The following is a 16,991-nucleotide window of genomic DNA, read 5'->3' as shown; positions in this document are numbered from 1 at the left end:
CGGTATTCACCAGGTTATGACATATGCTGATGATGTAAATTTAATAAGAGATGATAGGAGAACAATAGAAAGGAATGCAGAGATCTTATTCAACACTTGCAGGGACATGGGTTTAGAAGTAAATGCAGAGAAAACTAAATACATGGAAGTGCGTCAGGACCGTAATACGGCAAATTATGGATGCGTTAAAATATTAAATAATACTTTTGATAAAGTGGATATTTTCAAATATCTAGGACCAGTATTAACAGAGGAAAATCATATTCACGAAGAAATTAAATGTCGACTAAAAGTAGGGAATTCGTGTTACTATTCGGTTCAAAATCTCTTGTCGTCGCTAATTCTGTCGAGGAATCTGAAGCTTAAAATATACAAAACGATAATCATGCCTGTTGTTCTGTATGGTTGCGAAACATGGTCGCTTACTCTAAGGGAAGAAGATAGACAAAGTATTTGAGAACAAGATCCTGAGACGAATATTCGGACCCAAGAGGAACGGGAATGGGGAATGGCGGAAACTTCATAACGAGGAGCTACATAATTTATACGGTTTACCCAACATTGTTAGGGTCATCAAGTCTAGGAAGCTTAGGTGGGCGGGTCATGTAGCTAGAATGGAAGAAAGTAAAAACGCTTTCAGTCTTGACTGGAAGACCAATCGGAAAACGACCATTAGGAAGACCTAGGCGCAGATGGGAGGACAATATTAAGATGGATCTCGCAGAGATTGGAATACAAAGTAGAAACTGGATGCAGTTAGCTAAGAATAGAAGTCGGTGGAGAGCTTTTGTGAACGCGGCATTGAACCCCCGGGTTCCATTGGCCATAGAGTTAGTTATAATCAGTTACCAGAAAATGTAGACGTTTTTTCAAGTAAGTATACTTTCAGATTATCTATAAATAAGCTATTTTTGTAATTTCGCTGTTGTGTTGTACCATCTTGACCTCAAATTGTTATTAAATTGTTGTTATAATGGCCTAGTGAAACTGTTATAAATAAATAAATATTTTTCAGTAGCTGAGCAATGGAATTCATAAAGAGGTATTATAAAGACACTTTCTGAAAATAGGATAGGCAAGTAGAGAAAATGTTGATTTTGTGAAAAGTTACTAAATCTGGTCATTTTTGGAAAAAGTTACTAAATCTGGTTTCAAACTTGCATTTTGAAGAACCGCCAAGTGTTAACAACTTCTCCTACAAATGGAAAAAGGACATCCGTTCAGTAGTCGAAATTATAGGTGATAGATATCTTTGTTGGAGAGTTAAAAGGTAGGATATTTATGATATAAATGCTCATTGCGCTCCATTGCGAACTACAAATGTTTATTTATTGAAGTACTGGATAATATCTTAATTATATAGTAAGAGATAAGTTTGAATCTACTGAAAACTTACATTTCTTTTTCCTTAATTAACTTCTTGCTGTTTGAAAGCAGTGAAGTAAAGCATCTGAAAACAATACATACACACATCTTCGTTGATAAATGTAATACAAGGGTATTCTTATGCTCGCCTCAGTTCTGATCTGTATGAAAGTAAAGAATAACACGTAGAAATGTAAATTACCATAAAAGAATCCTGGCTATAATCAGTTAGTTGCTTCTTTTTGTTTATGAAGTTTAGCGTCCCTCTTCAGCATAGAGGCTATATGAGACGCGAATCTAGTTTACAGCAGAATCCGAACCACCCTAATGTGTTCAAAGTTTTCAAGTCTCTCCCACCGAGAATCGAAGTCAAAACCCTGTGCACCAAAGGTGCGCACGCTAGCTTATAAAGCAGCAGTGGTTTTTCATAGCTGGACCTGAAACAAGTTAATTGATATGAAATTATTTTAACAAGGTTTAATAACGATAAACGTACGAGTTTAATAAGAAAACGGATACCGTTGTTATTAGAGAAATTTGCACTCAAATATCAGAGGTCACCGATAGAAATCCACGGTGTGAAGTAAGGGATATGATTAGGCATTTTTATCAATATCATGATCAATTTCCGTTTACAAAATTAGAATAATTCTTACCTCATTTTTTCAAAGGTCTGCACTTATTCTAGAGGCGTTCCGACATCTATATAGCTTTCTGGGACACAAACTGCTTAACCTTGCAAATTTACGTAGTATATGCATTTAACAGCGCCACAGTCGGCCCTAGGGCCGGTCCCGGACAATTGATCAGTTCTTGAAAATGTATTTCTTACATAATCCCTCAACCTGAATTGAAAATTTTTCCTGAATAACTGATGTCCACCTTGAAAATATTCTCCGCGCTGGAATATAGAGTGTATCACAGAGACTATTGCAGAACATGAAGGATCGAGTTTCACACTAAAATGATGAACGAAATGATTTTTTTCTGCTTTTCTTTAGTAAGTAAATATTTTGGTTACCGTTATAAGTTATTTGATCCTGCGATGTTACTGTACGTTGAACGATTTCCTCCATTGAGTATGGTTATTCAATTCTTGTATGGTTACCAGTAAATCCTCTGTAATTGGTCCATCCCCTCCGCCAACTTGTACATGCTTGCTTTAAATATCTATAAAATATTTATATATATAAAATAAATATATATAAGTTCTGAAAGATAAACATTTTGAATCTCGTATAGATCACAATTCAGGGCACCTTAGTGGTTAACACGCTCACTTTTGGTGCCCTGATTGTCGATAAGTACACGTGTGGGATGTAAAATTAAAATAAATGTTAAAATGGAAGGTACTATCTGAATTAAAAGAATAAAAATCCAAATAATCAAACAATTGGCTATATTTACAATATTATACATAGTGATACAGTTTTAAATAGAAATATAATTAATCATTTTTTTTCACATACATAATTTATTTTATATGACTTGATGCAGATTATACATTTATAATAAAATAATCTGATTATATTTTCTTTTTATATAAATTAGTTAACTTGACATATTTACATGCAGATCAAACAAAAATAATAAATCTATAATAATAATCCAACCTCAATAATACAACCCCAATGAAAAAATAAACATACGCATATTTATTATAATTTAGCAATAATTGTGATAGGAATATATACGCAAAGAAAAATCGAATGTATATTGATTTCAATTGGATAGCAACATAAAATGTAGATGAGTATGGATTGATCACATGAGATAAGACATTTCAACATTATTAACGAACAATGAACTATACGTAGTAAGTAAAATATTGTCCTTACGTACCACATAAAGTTCAAAATAATTCGAATTCTAATTTATTCCTTTTTGTTTAGAGTATGTTTTGGTTTCGTTTGAGTTATGTACTACTTTTCTTCAATAAATATATAATTCTCTATACTAACTGCAAATTTATTGGGTTGTTTACAATTTTATTTAGCTTGTTTTTCTGTGTGTTATCCACATTCTTTCTACTTGTTACACTACCCTGTCGGTTCATGCAAATTATTATCACCTTCATTGTTTATTTAAGTGTACTTCCGATCACACATCGCATTTTTTTCTTTTTTATGTTAATACTTTTTCATTTGTTCTTTAAGACATATTACATTGTATAGTCTGTCATCGTAAATTCAGATATATTTTTTTTCCACATCACAATTTTAACTAGAAACATGACAACTTTCGCAAATATAATTTTTCACTGAAAAGATGGATAAAAATATACATGTAACGAATTATAAAAACAGTACATACGGAAAACGAACTTACGAACAGCCAGTATCAACAACGTCTACGGCTTTTACGAAAAAGGAATTAAATTAATACAATAAGTTTGCTTCAGTTAACTTCACTCAGTATGTCAAAATTGTGGAACGTCTTCCAGTACTTGGTTCTTTTTCATATAAACACTATTATTATGTTAAGATACCGTGCATTTATATAATAAGATTTGATTTAATATTCTTTTTCAGGTATAGGATTTTCAGCCCAGAATAACTATTGTTTATAATCTTTCGTAATAATTAGTTAAATGAATAAAATATACCCTATTAATTAGACATGGATGCAAATGAAATGGAAATTTCAAGACCCAATTCTCTCTCTAAAATAACCACAAAATACCTTACGATTTATTCAACATTTACCCAGCATGATAGTAGAAGAAAACAAATTAGGAAGAACCAGTGAAGGTGGATTTACCATTGGTCAAGAATGATATAACCAAGGGGTTCCCAAACTTCGTAGAAACGTTTTACTATAAACGTTTGTGTTTCTTCTATAAACAAGGAAGTAAAATTACAAAATACAGGATGACATGTTTCGATATTATAAACAAAGTGTGCACATGAGATCATGTATAGTCAAAAGAAAAAAAAAGGAAAAAAAAAAGTATTTGATACGCAGAATGTATATAAAATACGCTATTTTGTTTTCAATCACTGTAATAATCACATATTTTTTCTTACTTAGTTCTGTAATTTTACTCTAATTTTGCACTTACAATAATTATTATTTATATTAAAAAGTAAATAAATAAAACAATTAGTAGAGAAGTGTCGGACTGAAAATATGTGAACATTGACCTGATTCACGGAAGTTTGGAAAACACCGGTATGTATATGGTTAAATGAAAACTAGCTCAAGTGAAAACACCGGTATTTATATGGTTAAATGAAAACTAGCTCAAGTGAAAACACCGGTATTTATATGGTTAAATGAAAACTAGCTCAAGTGAAAACACCGGTATTTATATGGTTAAATGAAAACTAGCTCAAGTGAAAACACCGATATTCATGTGGTTAAATGAAAACTAGCTCAAGTTCATATTAAAAAATTTCAAAAAACCTTCTACCACGAAAATATGGAGCTTGCTCGTAGTTATATGATCAACATATACGTCCCTTCGATTTCCCATAAGATTTCACGTAAATCTCGTATTAAGTTGTAGTTCGACGTCCCATATAGTGTCCATGCTGAAAAGGGGTGTTAAATTCCAAATCAACCAACCACCAAGAAAACAAAAGATACAGATCATATTGCCACTTCATTAAACTGAGCTTCTCCTTCTTTATTACAGTACACTAAACAACTACATAGGTGCTGGTCCTGGTGAAAGGACCATGTCCACACTAGAGATAGAGTTAGGAAATAAAGTCAAGAATATTCACACACACATGCACTGGAAAATAATAAATTTTTCACCATACAGGATATTTCACCCTAACCTTCTCCCCACCACTTTCAATTACATTTTTTTTTTCTAAAATATGCTTTAAGGTACGCATTTCAACGCGTTATTTTCTATAGAAGTCGAGATCTACTTACTTGAGACCTGAGATAAACAATAGGGTTCACTCTGAAATTCTGATATTGATTTCATTGACTTTTCATGACTAAATAAGTAAATCTTCCCCGACTCCGACACCGTGAACACTATAATTTATAGTTAGGTTTAGAAAAAAATTGATTGGAATATAATAAAACACTAGTACCAATTAATTATACACTAACGATATCTTTAATATCTAGGTATCCTAATTACATTCACAAGCATAATCAAGTAAACACATACCATAATTTGGCATATATCTTTGATTATTAAAAATTTAACTTAACTTTCTCTTTTGTAGATTTGAATTTTTGATTTAATTAGTTGTTCTATTTTCAAACTTTTTCTTATCATCTTCTATCTTCATTCTTTCAGGTGTCCTTCATATCCTTTGCAAGCAGTTTAAAAAAAAATCTATGAAAGATAAGTTTTGCTTGATTTCATGATCAGTGCAAACCCTGAACAAAGGTGACAGCCGGCTTATACTCACTGTATAGTGTTCAATAGTTATTTTTTTCGATCTTGAGAAGCAGATAGGCTTACATAACTATTAATTTTGACAATTTTACTTTAATCAATAAACTGAATTCTACACATTACATTTCCATACTTTTCTCCACGGTATGAGTAATATATTTCGGAATTTTAAAATCACGATTATGCATTTGTGGCCTATTATGCTCCATGACTACAAGAAAAGATTTTTTGAGGAAATATACCTGCCAAATATGCATTCCCGAAATAAATCTGACTCGGAAACAATATAGAATATATATATATATATATATATATATATATATATATATATATATATATATGAAGGAACGTTCGTATGTACCAATTCGTTCTTTTTCCCTTCCTCCATACGATAACGGGTTTATTCTAGACATATTTATAAAAAGAAAATCTATCGTATTTTATTTTATTAGCCACCACTGCTTTTAGAAATTCCACTTACTTCGCCAGTTTCTACTGAGATTCAAATTAATTAACCTGCACCAATATTCATTGAACTTGATTCTCAGTGTCGGTCATCGCCTAAAATAAATAAATAAATAAATAAAAAGAAGAGGAATAAGGGGTAGCAGATTATGTCTCATATAATCTCGGTGCTGAGAGGACGTTGAACTTGAGTTTAAATTCTGCATTTATTTGAAGTTTTATATTGATATTTTAATGACTTCAGCTAATTTTCTTTCTTTCTACCATAGCAACTTTCGCTTTTATTTTTTTATTTTTGTTTGTTTGTTTTCGCATCAGATACAGCATTATTTCACTGAGTCTTCCGTCATTTACCAGAGGAATATATCTCCCCTATATTTCCTAATATTTGCACTCTTAAAATACAATGGTATAATTTTCATGAAATTGCAGAATTTTATATAAATTTTTATGTAATTATCTTACACTCTGTTTCTAATTTATCTACAATAACTATTACGTTCAATCACAGGTATCTATATCAATAACAAGTTTTCTCTTGTATCTATTATTACCTCTTTCACTAATTTCAATATTTTTTCGATTTTTTTAAAAAATAATGACTTTCCCTCTATATAATTACTAGAAATGATTAAATTCTGTCAAGAGTCAGTCTGGAAAACATTTTTAAACATGACAATAATCTCTTTTTATGTGGTAAACACTCTTAATTCCGTCATGAGGAATAAAATATAAATAAATAAATAAATTGCAAGATTCTAAACCTGGATCCCTGTTTTTAATCGGACTGGAATTGTGCTGAGCAGAAAATCTTTATGGAATCTTCCTTATCGATATTTCTTAGTAAAAACTGACAGAAGTGGCTGAACAGTTGAACTTCCTGTCCCAAATTCCCTAGAATTTGCATTGTTAATATTTCTACTATTTTGATCTTTTGATCCTTTTTTTTTCTTTCTTTCTTTTCGGAGGAAATATTAAAAGAAACTAACTGCACTTTACTAGCTTGAAAAGTAAACATATACTATAATCATAATTTACAATCATTAAAATGATACCATTAACATTTTATTCCAGCTTGTAGCTGTAATAACATATACATAGCAAGTATCGGTACTTTTTTTTAAATAACACACAAACAAAAAAGAATTAAAGATAATGTAATAAAATTCACTACCCAGAATATACTTATTTTTAGAAACATATTCAAGATTTTTTTCGAATTGAATATACCGAAGCTATAGAAATAGATTTGTAGTTTACACTAAAACGTAAGTAGTAAGTGCACTGTGTAATAGCAGCTCATACCAGTATCATAAAAAGTCAAAGATTCTCAAGCAACGAAACCATACATTATAAGCCCTCTTCATAAAATAAATAATATTTATTTAAAAAAAAAAATGACGCACAATAATCTAACGTTGGTAGAAACGATATAACAGCATGACAAGAATACAGTAACAACTTCAATAGTAAAAAATTGAAGTATTAATGCTTGTAGTTTACAAGATTACCCAGTAATGAAACTATGTAAATAAAATCATCAAAACCCCCCGTTATTAACTTGCTTCTAGCCTAGTATCCTCCAGTTGACTTTGGTATTTATAAGGAAAACCAGTGAATCACACGGAAGTGCTTGAATGTAAAATCCCTATTACACGAAACAACGAAAATTTGTGAATATATAAACATAAAGATAAGTAAATCTACAAGAAACTGTACAATCACAAAATCAAATACAGATTTAAAAGTGAATTACGAAACAGAAAAAAAAAGTCGGTGTTGCAATGTTTGTTTAAACTCTTGATTAATTAAGCCAAGGTTTTACAAAGTGACAGACTTAAGCAACAATACGTCATTCGTTCAACACTTTGCAGATATGACTTACTTAAGCAGTCCATTTAGAACTTCTGTGGACTTGGCAACAAAGGTGGTGCAAGAGAAAACCCCATTTACACTTAAACAACTCAAAATTATAAATAAATCAATAAATAAAAAAAAAAACATGCCATAAAATTTTAATCGAGTCAGTCACTTACTACATTTTCCAATTTTCAGTAACAAAAATGAGTAAGTTAAAAGAACAATCTTCAGTAATAACCCACACGTAACGAACTCATACACATGGGACTAGATAATTAAAACAAGAACTATTCCTTTAACTTCGTTCATGGAAAGAAACTCATAGTAACGAATAATAATATAAGTAAATAATTCAAAACTTACAGTTAATCCCCTTAAGTACTGTGTACGTACTTTACTAATACCAAAATTCTAAAAAGATTGATTCATTAAAACAGCTCTGTATTATATGATGCTTTTATGTCTTACAAGTCTTTCTAAAAAAAAGTAATAAAAATACTTTAAAATAAAAATTATAATTTCGTTATTTTTTAAATGTATAGTACTTTAGGGAATATTTATAACGAAGTTACAGCAAAATGAATTACATTGTAGAAGCTCACAGCATTTCCAAAGAAATACACAATAGGTTTAAAAAAAAGTAATGAAAAAAATAACAAACTTTTGACCTGGAAAAGAAAGTAGCCTTTATAAATTTTATTTATATAAACATTTTTTACTTAAAATTAATAGTACATATGTATATATTCATACTGTATATCTTTAATGTTGGACAACAAGTCAATCATACTATCATACAAACATTAGTATGCGAAACTTCCTCACCAAAATAAATACATAATCTCTCATAGAACAGCAAATAGTTCTCAACAAACATACGTAAGTGTATAATTATATAAAATATATATATTTATATGCAACACTCATAATATTATAAGAACCAACGTAGTTAACAATAAATCATATCTCTTTACAAATTCTCCATAAAGCAATTCATTATAAATCTTCTTGGATAGTTCTTGGTATGAAACACAGGTTAGGACACTCGAAACTCACAATGCCACCGATTCGCTGCAAAATTCCACTAGGCTTCAAACAGGATCCCCTAGTTTATTTATTTTACATCTGGAATGGGTAGAAGGCCTAATTTTAACCAATGATCACAAAAGCCCAAACTGTCCAAGCTGTTGAAAAGAAAAGAAAAAGTTAGATTTTTGGGCAATGAATTTACCTTAATGAGTATTTATCAAATATTATAACAAGCAGCGAAGGATACTTTTACTTTTCTCTACAATTTATAATAAAAAGAAAACTATGTATGAGCTCTCAGGTCTGTCGTACAAATTTCCTGTCTGAAATAATACAGGGAGTCTACTAAAATTCCAAGATAAAATTTCGTGACTTTTTCGTGACCTTTTCTTTACCAACCATACAATTTCGTAACATTTTCAAGTGCGAATTTGGGAGCAAATTAGACTGAATTTTCATACATGCGATAGTAGTATGCTTTGCTTGCGATTTGGTAGCGTCTAAAGCCGACCATAGACATTTTTGGTGGTGAATTTTTACGTTTTATAGAATAAAATTTTCCATTCTGTACTTATATTTGTACAGATAAAATGCCTTTGAATAACACTAAAATTATGTTCAAAAATATCAATAATATTAGCATGGCCGTTGACAAAGTTATATATGGGTACATCATTGAGCCAGTGAATAGGCTTAAGAATTTTGGGATTTCTTGTATGATAGCTAGTTGCATGCAGAGTTACCATTGACAATAAATTCAAATTACCATGAAAAATTGAGTGCAACATTTTAACATAAAAGTAATAATAATAATAATAATAATAATAATAATAATAATAATAATAATAATAATAATAATAATAATAATAATAATAATAATAATAATAAACAGTTAATTATTGTTTGGCTGCTGGGAATATGGCCACAAATTTTCATGCTGCGTTTTAAAGTATATTATCAAAATCTCTATAAGGAAGGAATTAAATTACAAATTTCCACAATTAAGTAAAGGAAAATAAGTCTATACGTTACAGCAGAAAGAACAGTCAGGTCATTTTCTGTGTTTACTAATTAAAATTATGATAATCAGTATCTCTTTCGTAACAGACAATTTTGTTTTCTTGCACATTTGGTAGATTCCACTAGATTGTGACTCGTTTATTACTTGAAATCCGGTCATCATCTTACGTGAATATATTCTCGTTAGATTCCTAAGTTCAAATTCGTGCTGGTCTACAGGTTCCCGTGAGATGACCTGCCAAGCAATAACAAGGATCTAGTAAATATCTGAACGACGACTACCCGGGAGCTTCGGCAACTTGCTCAGTAAATTATATTATGTCTTCTTCTTGTTCTGCTCAACCATAGGTTGGTGGGCAACATGGAAATTTTAAAACTTCTCTCTCTCTTGGGAGAGATGTTTTATATTTTGATAAGGTCTCTTCTTCGTAACTGAATCTAAATATCTAAATATTTTATTCTTGGTCGTCTTCTTCCTGGTTTTCCTTCTGCCTTTCCCTCTATGAGCAAGGTGATCCAATCTAGAGTGCCGAATAAGATGGTCAAGCATACTATTTCTTCTTTTTCCTATTATCTTAATGATCTGTCGTCCTTCATTAGCTTTCTTTAGTACGTCTTCATTCCTTTTCCTTTTGGTCCATGATATGCGCAGCATTCTGCGCCAACACAAAATTTCAATGCTTCCAGTTTGGATATTTCAGCTTTTTTCAATGTTCACGTCTTTGATTCGCAAAGCGCCACGCTCCATACCAGGGTCTTAATAAATCGTTTACGAACGTCCAACGACGCATTTCTTGATGTTAGCAGTTCTCTTTTCCTATTGAATGCTTGTTTAGCCTGTGCTATTCTGAAACTTAAGTCTTTTTCATTTCTTCCTTCTGAGGATGTTAGATTTCCTAAGAGGGGAACGTCGTCGATTTTCTCTCCATCTATCAATTCGGTTTTCTTCTTATTTATCTTTATTTTGCATGTTTTTTCCAGTTGATCGTTCAAGTTTGAAAGTGGTTCCTGCAAGTCCTTTTCGTTCTCCGCTATCAGTGCTATGTCATCAGCACACCTTATTGTGCTGAAAACATGGCCATTTACTTTTACGCCTTTCTCATTTTTAAGACGTTGAACAGGGGAGATGAAAGTCCACATCCTTGCCTTACTGCTTTACTTACTCTTGCTTCCTTCTGAGCTTTTCCTGTAACAGCTGTCTGGTTCCTGTAAAGCTGGTATATTATTCTTCTGTCTCTGTAATCCACTTTCACATTCTTCAACGCTCTGAACATGATATTCCAATCTACGTTGTCAAAAGCTTTTTCTATATCTTTGCTTTTGACAACTACTACTATTACTACCTCTACTACTAATACTACTACTTCTAGTATTACTACTACGACCACTGCTAATACTACTACAACTGCTACGACTTCGCGTCAGAGTTGACATGTCTGGTGGTACCGAATTTACCTTCGAAGTACAGAAAAAAAAGGAGAAATACGAATTATTATGGCCGGTCTGCGTAGAATGTGAACCGATGCTTGATCTACGAGGGACAACGGTGGGTCATTAGGAAAAACACTCACATCTGGTGCTAGAGGTCGTCAGATCAATCCCTGCTCGTGCTATGTGAGCTTTGTAGTGGACAAACACCGTGTGCGTGGGAGTTTCCGGGGTGGTCCCGCTTCCTCCCACTGTTTTCATTTCACCAATTCATCCCATCATCATCCACACGCCCTGAGCCGTAGTTACCTAAAGAACGTATGATAAAGTCAAGTATTTGACCTACTAAGTAGAATCTGTTACGCTACCATTAGCCCACGGAGGCCAAAACCGTGAACTGGCGTACTCATAAGATCAGCGCAATTTGTAGTAATGTTCAATTAGCAAGGGAAATATCAAATGGTGTTATATGTTCCTGTATTGTTTATAGTATGATACTACAAATATAACAAAATATAATGATCAAATAAATCACCAAGACACCAGGGTCGATTAGGTGTTCCTGGAACGGTGGCTCAGTGGTTGAGCGTTCACCTCTGGCGCATGGGGTCCCTGGTTCGATCCCAGCTCTCGCCAAGTGAACTTTGCGGTGGACAAACACCGTGTGGGAGGGGGTTCTCGGCGTTCTCCCGTTTCCTCCCACTTTATTCATTCACCATTTCTCCTTTAGCCTAGCCGGCATAACTGTCGGACGTAAAACTCAAAGATTTCATTTTCATTGCTTTGTTTTCGTATTACTAGTAATAGCAGTAGTGGTATTCGCTGTCGTATTAATATAGTAATGAGTAGTAGCAGTAGTGGTAGTAGTAATAGTAGTATTAGCAGTAGTAGTTGTAGTATTAGTATCACATATGGTGTAGCAGTTTTACATATCTTCTCTGTTACTCGTAATGCACGAGTGAGTGTAGTATAAGACTTTTACGTCCATGAGCTGTATTATTGTACCTAGGTATAATAAACATGGCTGGACAGAGCAAGCACAGGTAACACATAGACAGACAGAATAGGGATATAGAAAACAAATCTTGAGTAACCTTTCACACGATTTTCCCATTCCAAAAGGACAAATAGACATTGCAATATTATGACGACACATTTCTCATTTTCCATTGCATATTGAAGGATTGACTTGACTTATCAGACTTGGTTGTTCTCTTGCCGGTTACGCCCGGCCCGTTTGTGCCCGGCCCGTTCTCCGCCCGGCTCGAGATTCGGGCCGGGCCGGGCACAGAATACAGATCCATCCGGGCCGGGCGGAGAACTACAGGGCCAGAGTTTGCAGGGTCCATTCGGGCCTGGATTTGCAGGGCTCTGCTTTATAATGTTTAGAAGAAATTTGTAATATGTTCGAAAAATCCACGGCTTCCTTTTCTTCACTCAGCGAATTGCGTTTCTTTCAATTCTCAAATATGTCAATAAATATTTTTGCATCTCATCAGAATTTGATAATTTATCGCATATTTTCCGGTCACTGCTTGAGTTTCCGTACATTGAACGGTAATCACAATTATCGTACATGTTGGTAGTGTGGCGTTCATCCAGCGTCACGAGTTCAAGTAGGGAGATAGTTAAATGAACGAAGTGCCGGACTCCACTAAAGAAAACCAGCATCATAGGAGATGGAAATGAAAATGAAATTGTCAGTTTTACGTCCCACGATTATGCCGCTTAGGCTAAAGGGGACGGTGATGATGAGAAATGAGTGCAATGGTGGAATGAATAAAGTGGAAGGAAACGAGAGAGCCCCGAGAAAACACACGCACGCGGTTTTTGCTCAACACAAAGTCCACTTAGTGCGAGCTGGGATCGAACCAGGGACCCCATGCACCAGAGGTGAACGCTCTACCACTGAGCCATCGCCGCCCTAACATAGGAGATGGGTCTCGCAAAATCCCGATTATACATCTCCCACTGTAAAATCCTCGGCTGGTCGCCGTAAACATTTCAGGGCTTTTATGCTGCAACTTAGGTGCAGTCCCTTAATTTTCGCTAATTGAACAGAAAAAGCAGAGCGAACCCTAACAAACTAATTTTGACTTACGTCTTTGTGCAAAACTGCGGTTATGAAGGGCGTAACCTACTATCTTGTAAGACTAACCATTATTCGAGTTTCATCTGAGGTGTTGCACTCCCAGCAGAGTTTAAGAGCACGAGCCTTGAGAGAAAGTGCGGAGATTATCAAGCTGCAGGGAACCTCAGAACGAAAATTACGTAAGATAAGAATATAAGTTTTTAAACAATAAGTGACAATAGAATTATTACAAATTCAAGCCATTTATAAACACCTGTAACTTACAGCTTCTAATGATAATAGCCAAGCTTACCAAATCTGGTCTACGTCTTATATTATAAAACCAATAGAGTCATATCAGATTTTGCTTAAGCGCAGGAGCTGGAGTAAAAGAAAGAGATTTTCCACCGACAAAATAGTTACCTATTTTTCATTTTCATTACTATATTACCATATTGTTTATTAAAATATGTATTATACACATCGTATATGTACATATGAAAACCGTAACAGTATGAGTTCATAAATGTGCTTCCGAGAAAAAAAAAAACAAATTTAAAGTTGACTGGCCCCATAAGTTTCTTAAGGAAAGTGCACTTATAAACAGTTATATCTGCGCCAAATAACATTATTCTGCTTAGACTTCTTTGCCAGACGAACTTTTTGGTGTATAGCTGTCATTTATGAATTCATCTCAATTTCGACCACAATGTTACTTATACCATTATGGTTTTCACCCATTTATACATTTAGGAAGCAATTGCCCCTGATTCGCCTATATGATGTACCAGTATAAAACCAGTAAGTTCTCTATCTTGAATGCCTTTTTTCGAAACCAAAGAAAAACGTGAAAATATTATTAAACATAAAAAATCGTTTAATATGGACAATTTTGTAAGCCAATCAGTCTTCATTATTTCACTTCAACTTTCAGTGATCATATATTTAAAGAACGTAATTGGGCAAAAATAATGACAATGGGCACATTTCTTTCTCAGCACGTTCTCGTGTTTGGTATGAAAGACCAAGGTTCGATTTTCAGCAGAAGCTTATACGATTTGAATTATATGTTAAACTGTAGTCCCAGTCTTATATAGCCTTCGTGTTGTGATCCAAACAAATAAAAATAGAAATATGCTCCAATTCGAAAAACGAATTCAAAATTACATATTCCTTGATTTTTCTTCTTAAAGAAAAGATACTTATACGATCAATTTAATTTGAAGATCGATGTTTATGACATTTACGCAATACAAAGAGTTCAAGTACTGAAATGCCTTTTATCTTATTTAATCTGTACACACGGAATGAAAATCTAAATCTGTTGAAACTAGTAAGTTCTCATAGGAATTAGTTCTTCGAAGTTTCGTTTGAAAACCTGTAAACCTCTTCAGGAGAAGGGAGAGCCAGTACAAACAATGATATTGCCTTCTGAATTGTATGAAAATGAAATATCTTTAATTTAATGCTCAATGGTTAAATCTATTAGGTTAAAAGAGAAGGATGGTTAATGAAAGTGAACTCTGAATGAATTGATGAAATGAACATAAGGAAGGAGACAGGAGAACCCCGAGAAAACCTACGGACATGATGATGCTCACCACAAATTCTCATGGGCTGGGATCGAACCAGTGACCCCTCGTACCAGAGGTAAGGGTTCTACCACTACGCCACCGTGCACCTCTCCCCAATTATGTGACTTTAGTCTAGTAGTTACTCGTAATTTCACCCATAGTCGATCTATTTACTTTTTTTCAAAGAAGATTGAGCTTTTCCAAACGAAATCTTGGCTACAGAGTTCCCTCGTAGCTATGTAGATAGCACACGCGCCTTTGGCACGGGACACCCGGGATCGATTCCCGGCGGGAGTTCAGGTGGTTCAGATCCCACATTAAACTGTAGTCCACATTTCCTAAAGTCTCGCAGCTGAAAGGGATGTTAAACTCAAATCAAGAAAGTTAGACTAAAGTAATCATCATACCAATTTTGGTAATAAAATTTGTTTTTTTTTTACCTTGGTTTACACTGATATAGTTTTTTTTTTCTTGGTAAACTTTAGACAAAATCACACTGAATGAGAAATCATTATGTACAATTGTACACGAAGTTAATCAATAACAATTTTTTTTTTGAATTTAAATTGAGATTTCCAAAACACAAGACTGAAACTTTAAAGTAGATCCAAAGTTGTTGAACGTTTACTAATTGTTACTGAACGTCATATTTAACGTGCGACATTTATATTCTGTAGGCTAAACGAGACTAAACGGCGTAAACATGGGACGTAAAACTAGAAATTTTATTGCATTTCATTTCACAAGACATTTCAAAGGATATACGATATAGATTCTTCGTTCTAATTCACTTCAATTTCATGAATTTAGCATTATAGTGTATCGTTCTTACTTCAAAAAGCTCACAATTTGTAGATATTTTTTTCTTATTCATGTATTTTTTCACCCGTACAAGGTGGTAACAGAATTTTACACTTATAAATGCAACAGAAGCCTTCTGTCGAAACTCCTCGAAGATTAAAAATATTGACACAAACCAAGGTAAGTTCTAGATTGTCAAATACAACAATAAGGTTACGTACCACCGTCTGCTTCTGCTCTTCCTTTTGGAGAACTTTCCTTGTTTGCTCATCATTGAATTTCACAACAGCTGCTAGTACTTTGGCTAAGACCTATAAGAGAGCAAAAATTATCATCATGTACTATCAGTATTATCAGTGTGCAGTGTGACACAGTACTGCGCAATTATGAAACAAAGGACAAGCTCAAAATATTGAAATTTCAATTTTTAACGTGGATTATTTACTTATTATAGAATACGTATTTAAAAAATGCCGACAATATCAAAACTGCACATAAAGGAAACTATATTGAATCTTAGTAAGTGAAAAGTGCAAGTGGGACATGATTCAAACTTTTTATGTCAATGTGGAGATTGTACTATGCTACCCAATCCTTCCTGAGATCAACCTTACACTTTCACACCTCAGTGCGTTGAGAAACACAATATGTCCACAAAATAATCTAGAAAGAACGTCAAGTTCATTACATTACACAGCAAAAATTAAGAAAAACTATAAAAGACTTTACACACACACACATACCACAGGTTCCTTTCCCATCATATATTCATACAGAATATTTCGTAAATACTCGAGCTCTGTGGCATCTTCTAAGCTAATACTCTCCATTTCACTGACTCTTGACTTCCCACTTATTCCAAGCAATCGACGAAGTTCAGAAACTTCAGCTCTGGAATGGAGGACAAAAATTAAGACATTTTACTAGTTGATCTGAATTTGAAGTTTTAACAGAAAATAGAACATTTAACGAAAAAAAAAAAAAAAAAAAAAACACTGAAAATACAACTTAT

At 33.3% G+C, this 16,991-nt stretch overlaps 1 protein-coding gene across 4 annotated transcripts in view; it reads right to left on the bottom strand.

Annotated features, from left to right (window-relative positions):
* Positions 1 to 7,585: 7,585 nt before the first annotated feature.
* Positions 7,586 to 16,991, bottom strand: part of LOC145671176 (uncharacterized) — a 126,268-nt gene continuing 116,862 nt past the window's right edge. For all 4 annotated transcript variants that reach the window (XM_081740022.1, XM_081740023.1, XM_081740021.1 and 1 more), the window contains 3 exons: positions 16,723 to 16,870; positions 16,201 to 16,290; positions 7,586 to 9,240 (listed from right to left, as the gene is read on the bottom strand). In XM_081740022.1, coding sequence (XP_081596148.1) covers positions 9,217 to 9,240; positions 16,201 to 16,290; positions 16,723 to 16,870 — 262 coding nt within the window. In that variant the 3' untranslated portion in view covers positions 7,586 to 9,216. The remainder of the gene's footprint in view (positions 9,241 to 16,200; positions 16,291 to 16,722; positions 16,871 to 16,991) is intronic.

The sequence above is a fragment of the Thermobia domestica genome, chromosome 15, assembly GCF_964235325.1.
Source record: "Thermobia domestica chromosome 15, izTheDome1.hap1.1, whole genome shotgun sequence".
In the NCBI taxonomy this organism is placed as follows: Eukaryota; Metazoa; Arthropoda; class Insecta; order Zygentoma; family Lepismatidae; genus Thermobia; species Thermobia domestica.
This window is presented reverse-complemented; position numbering and strand designations above follow the sequence as displayed.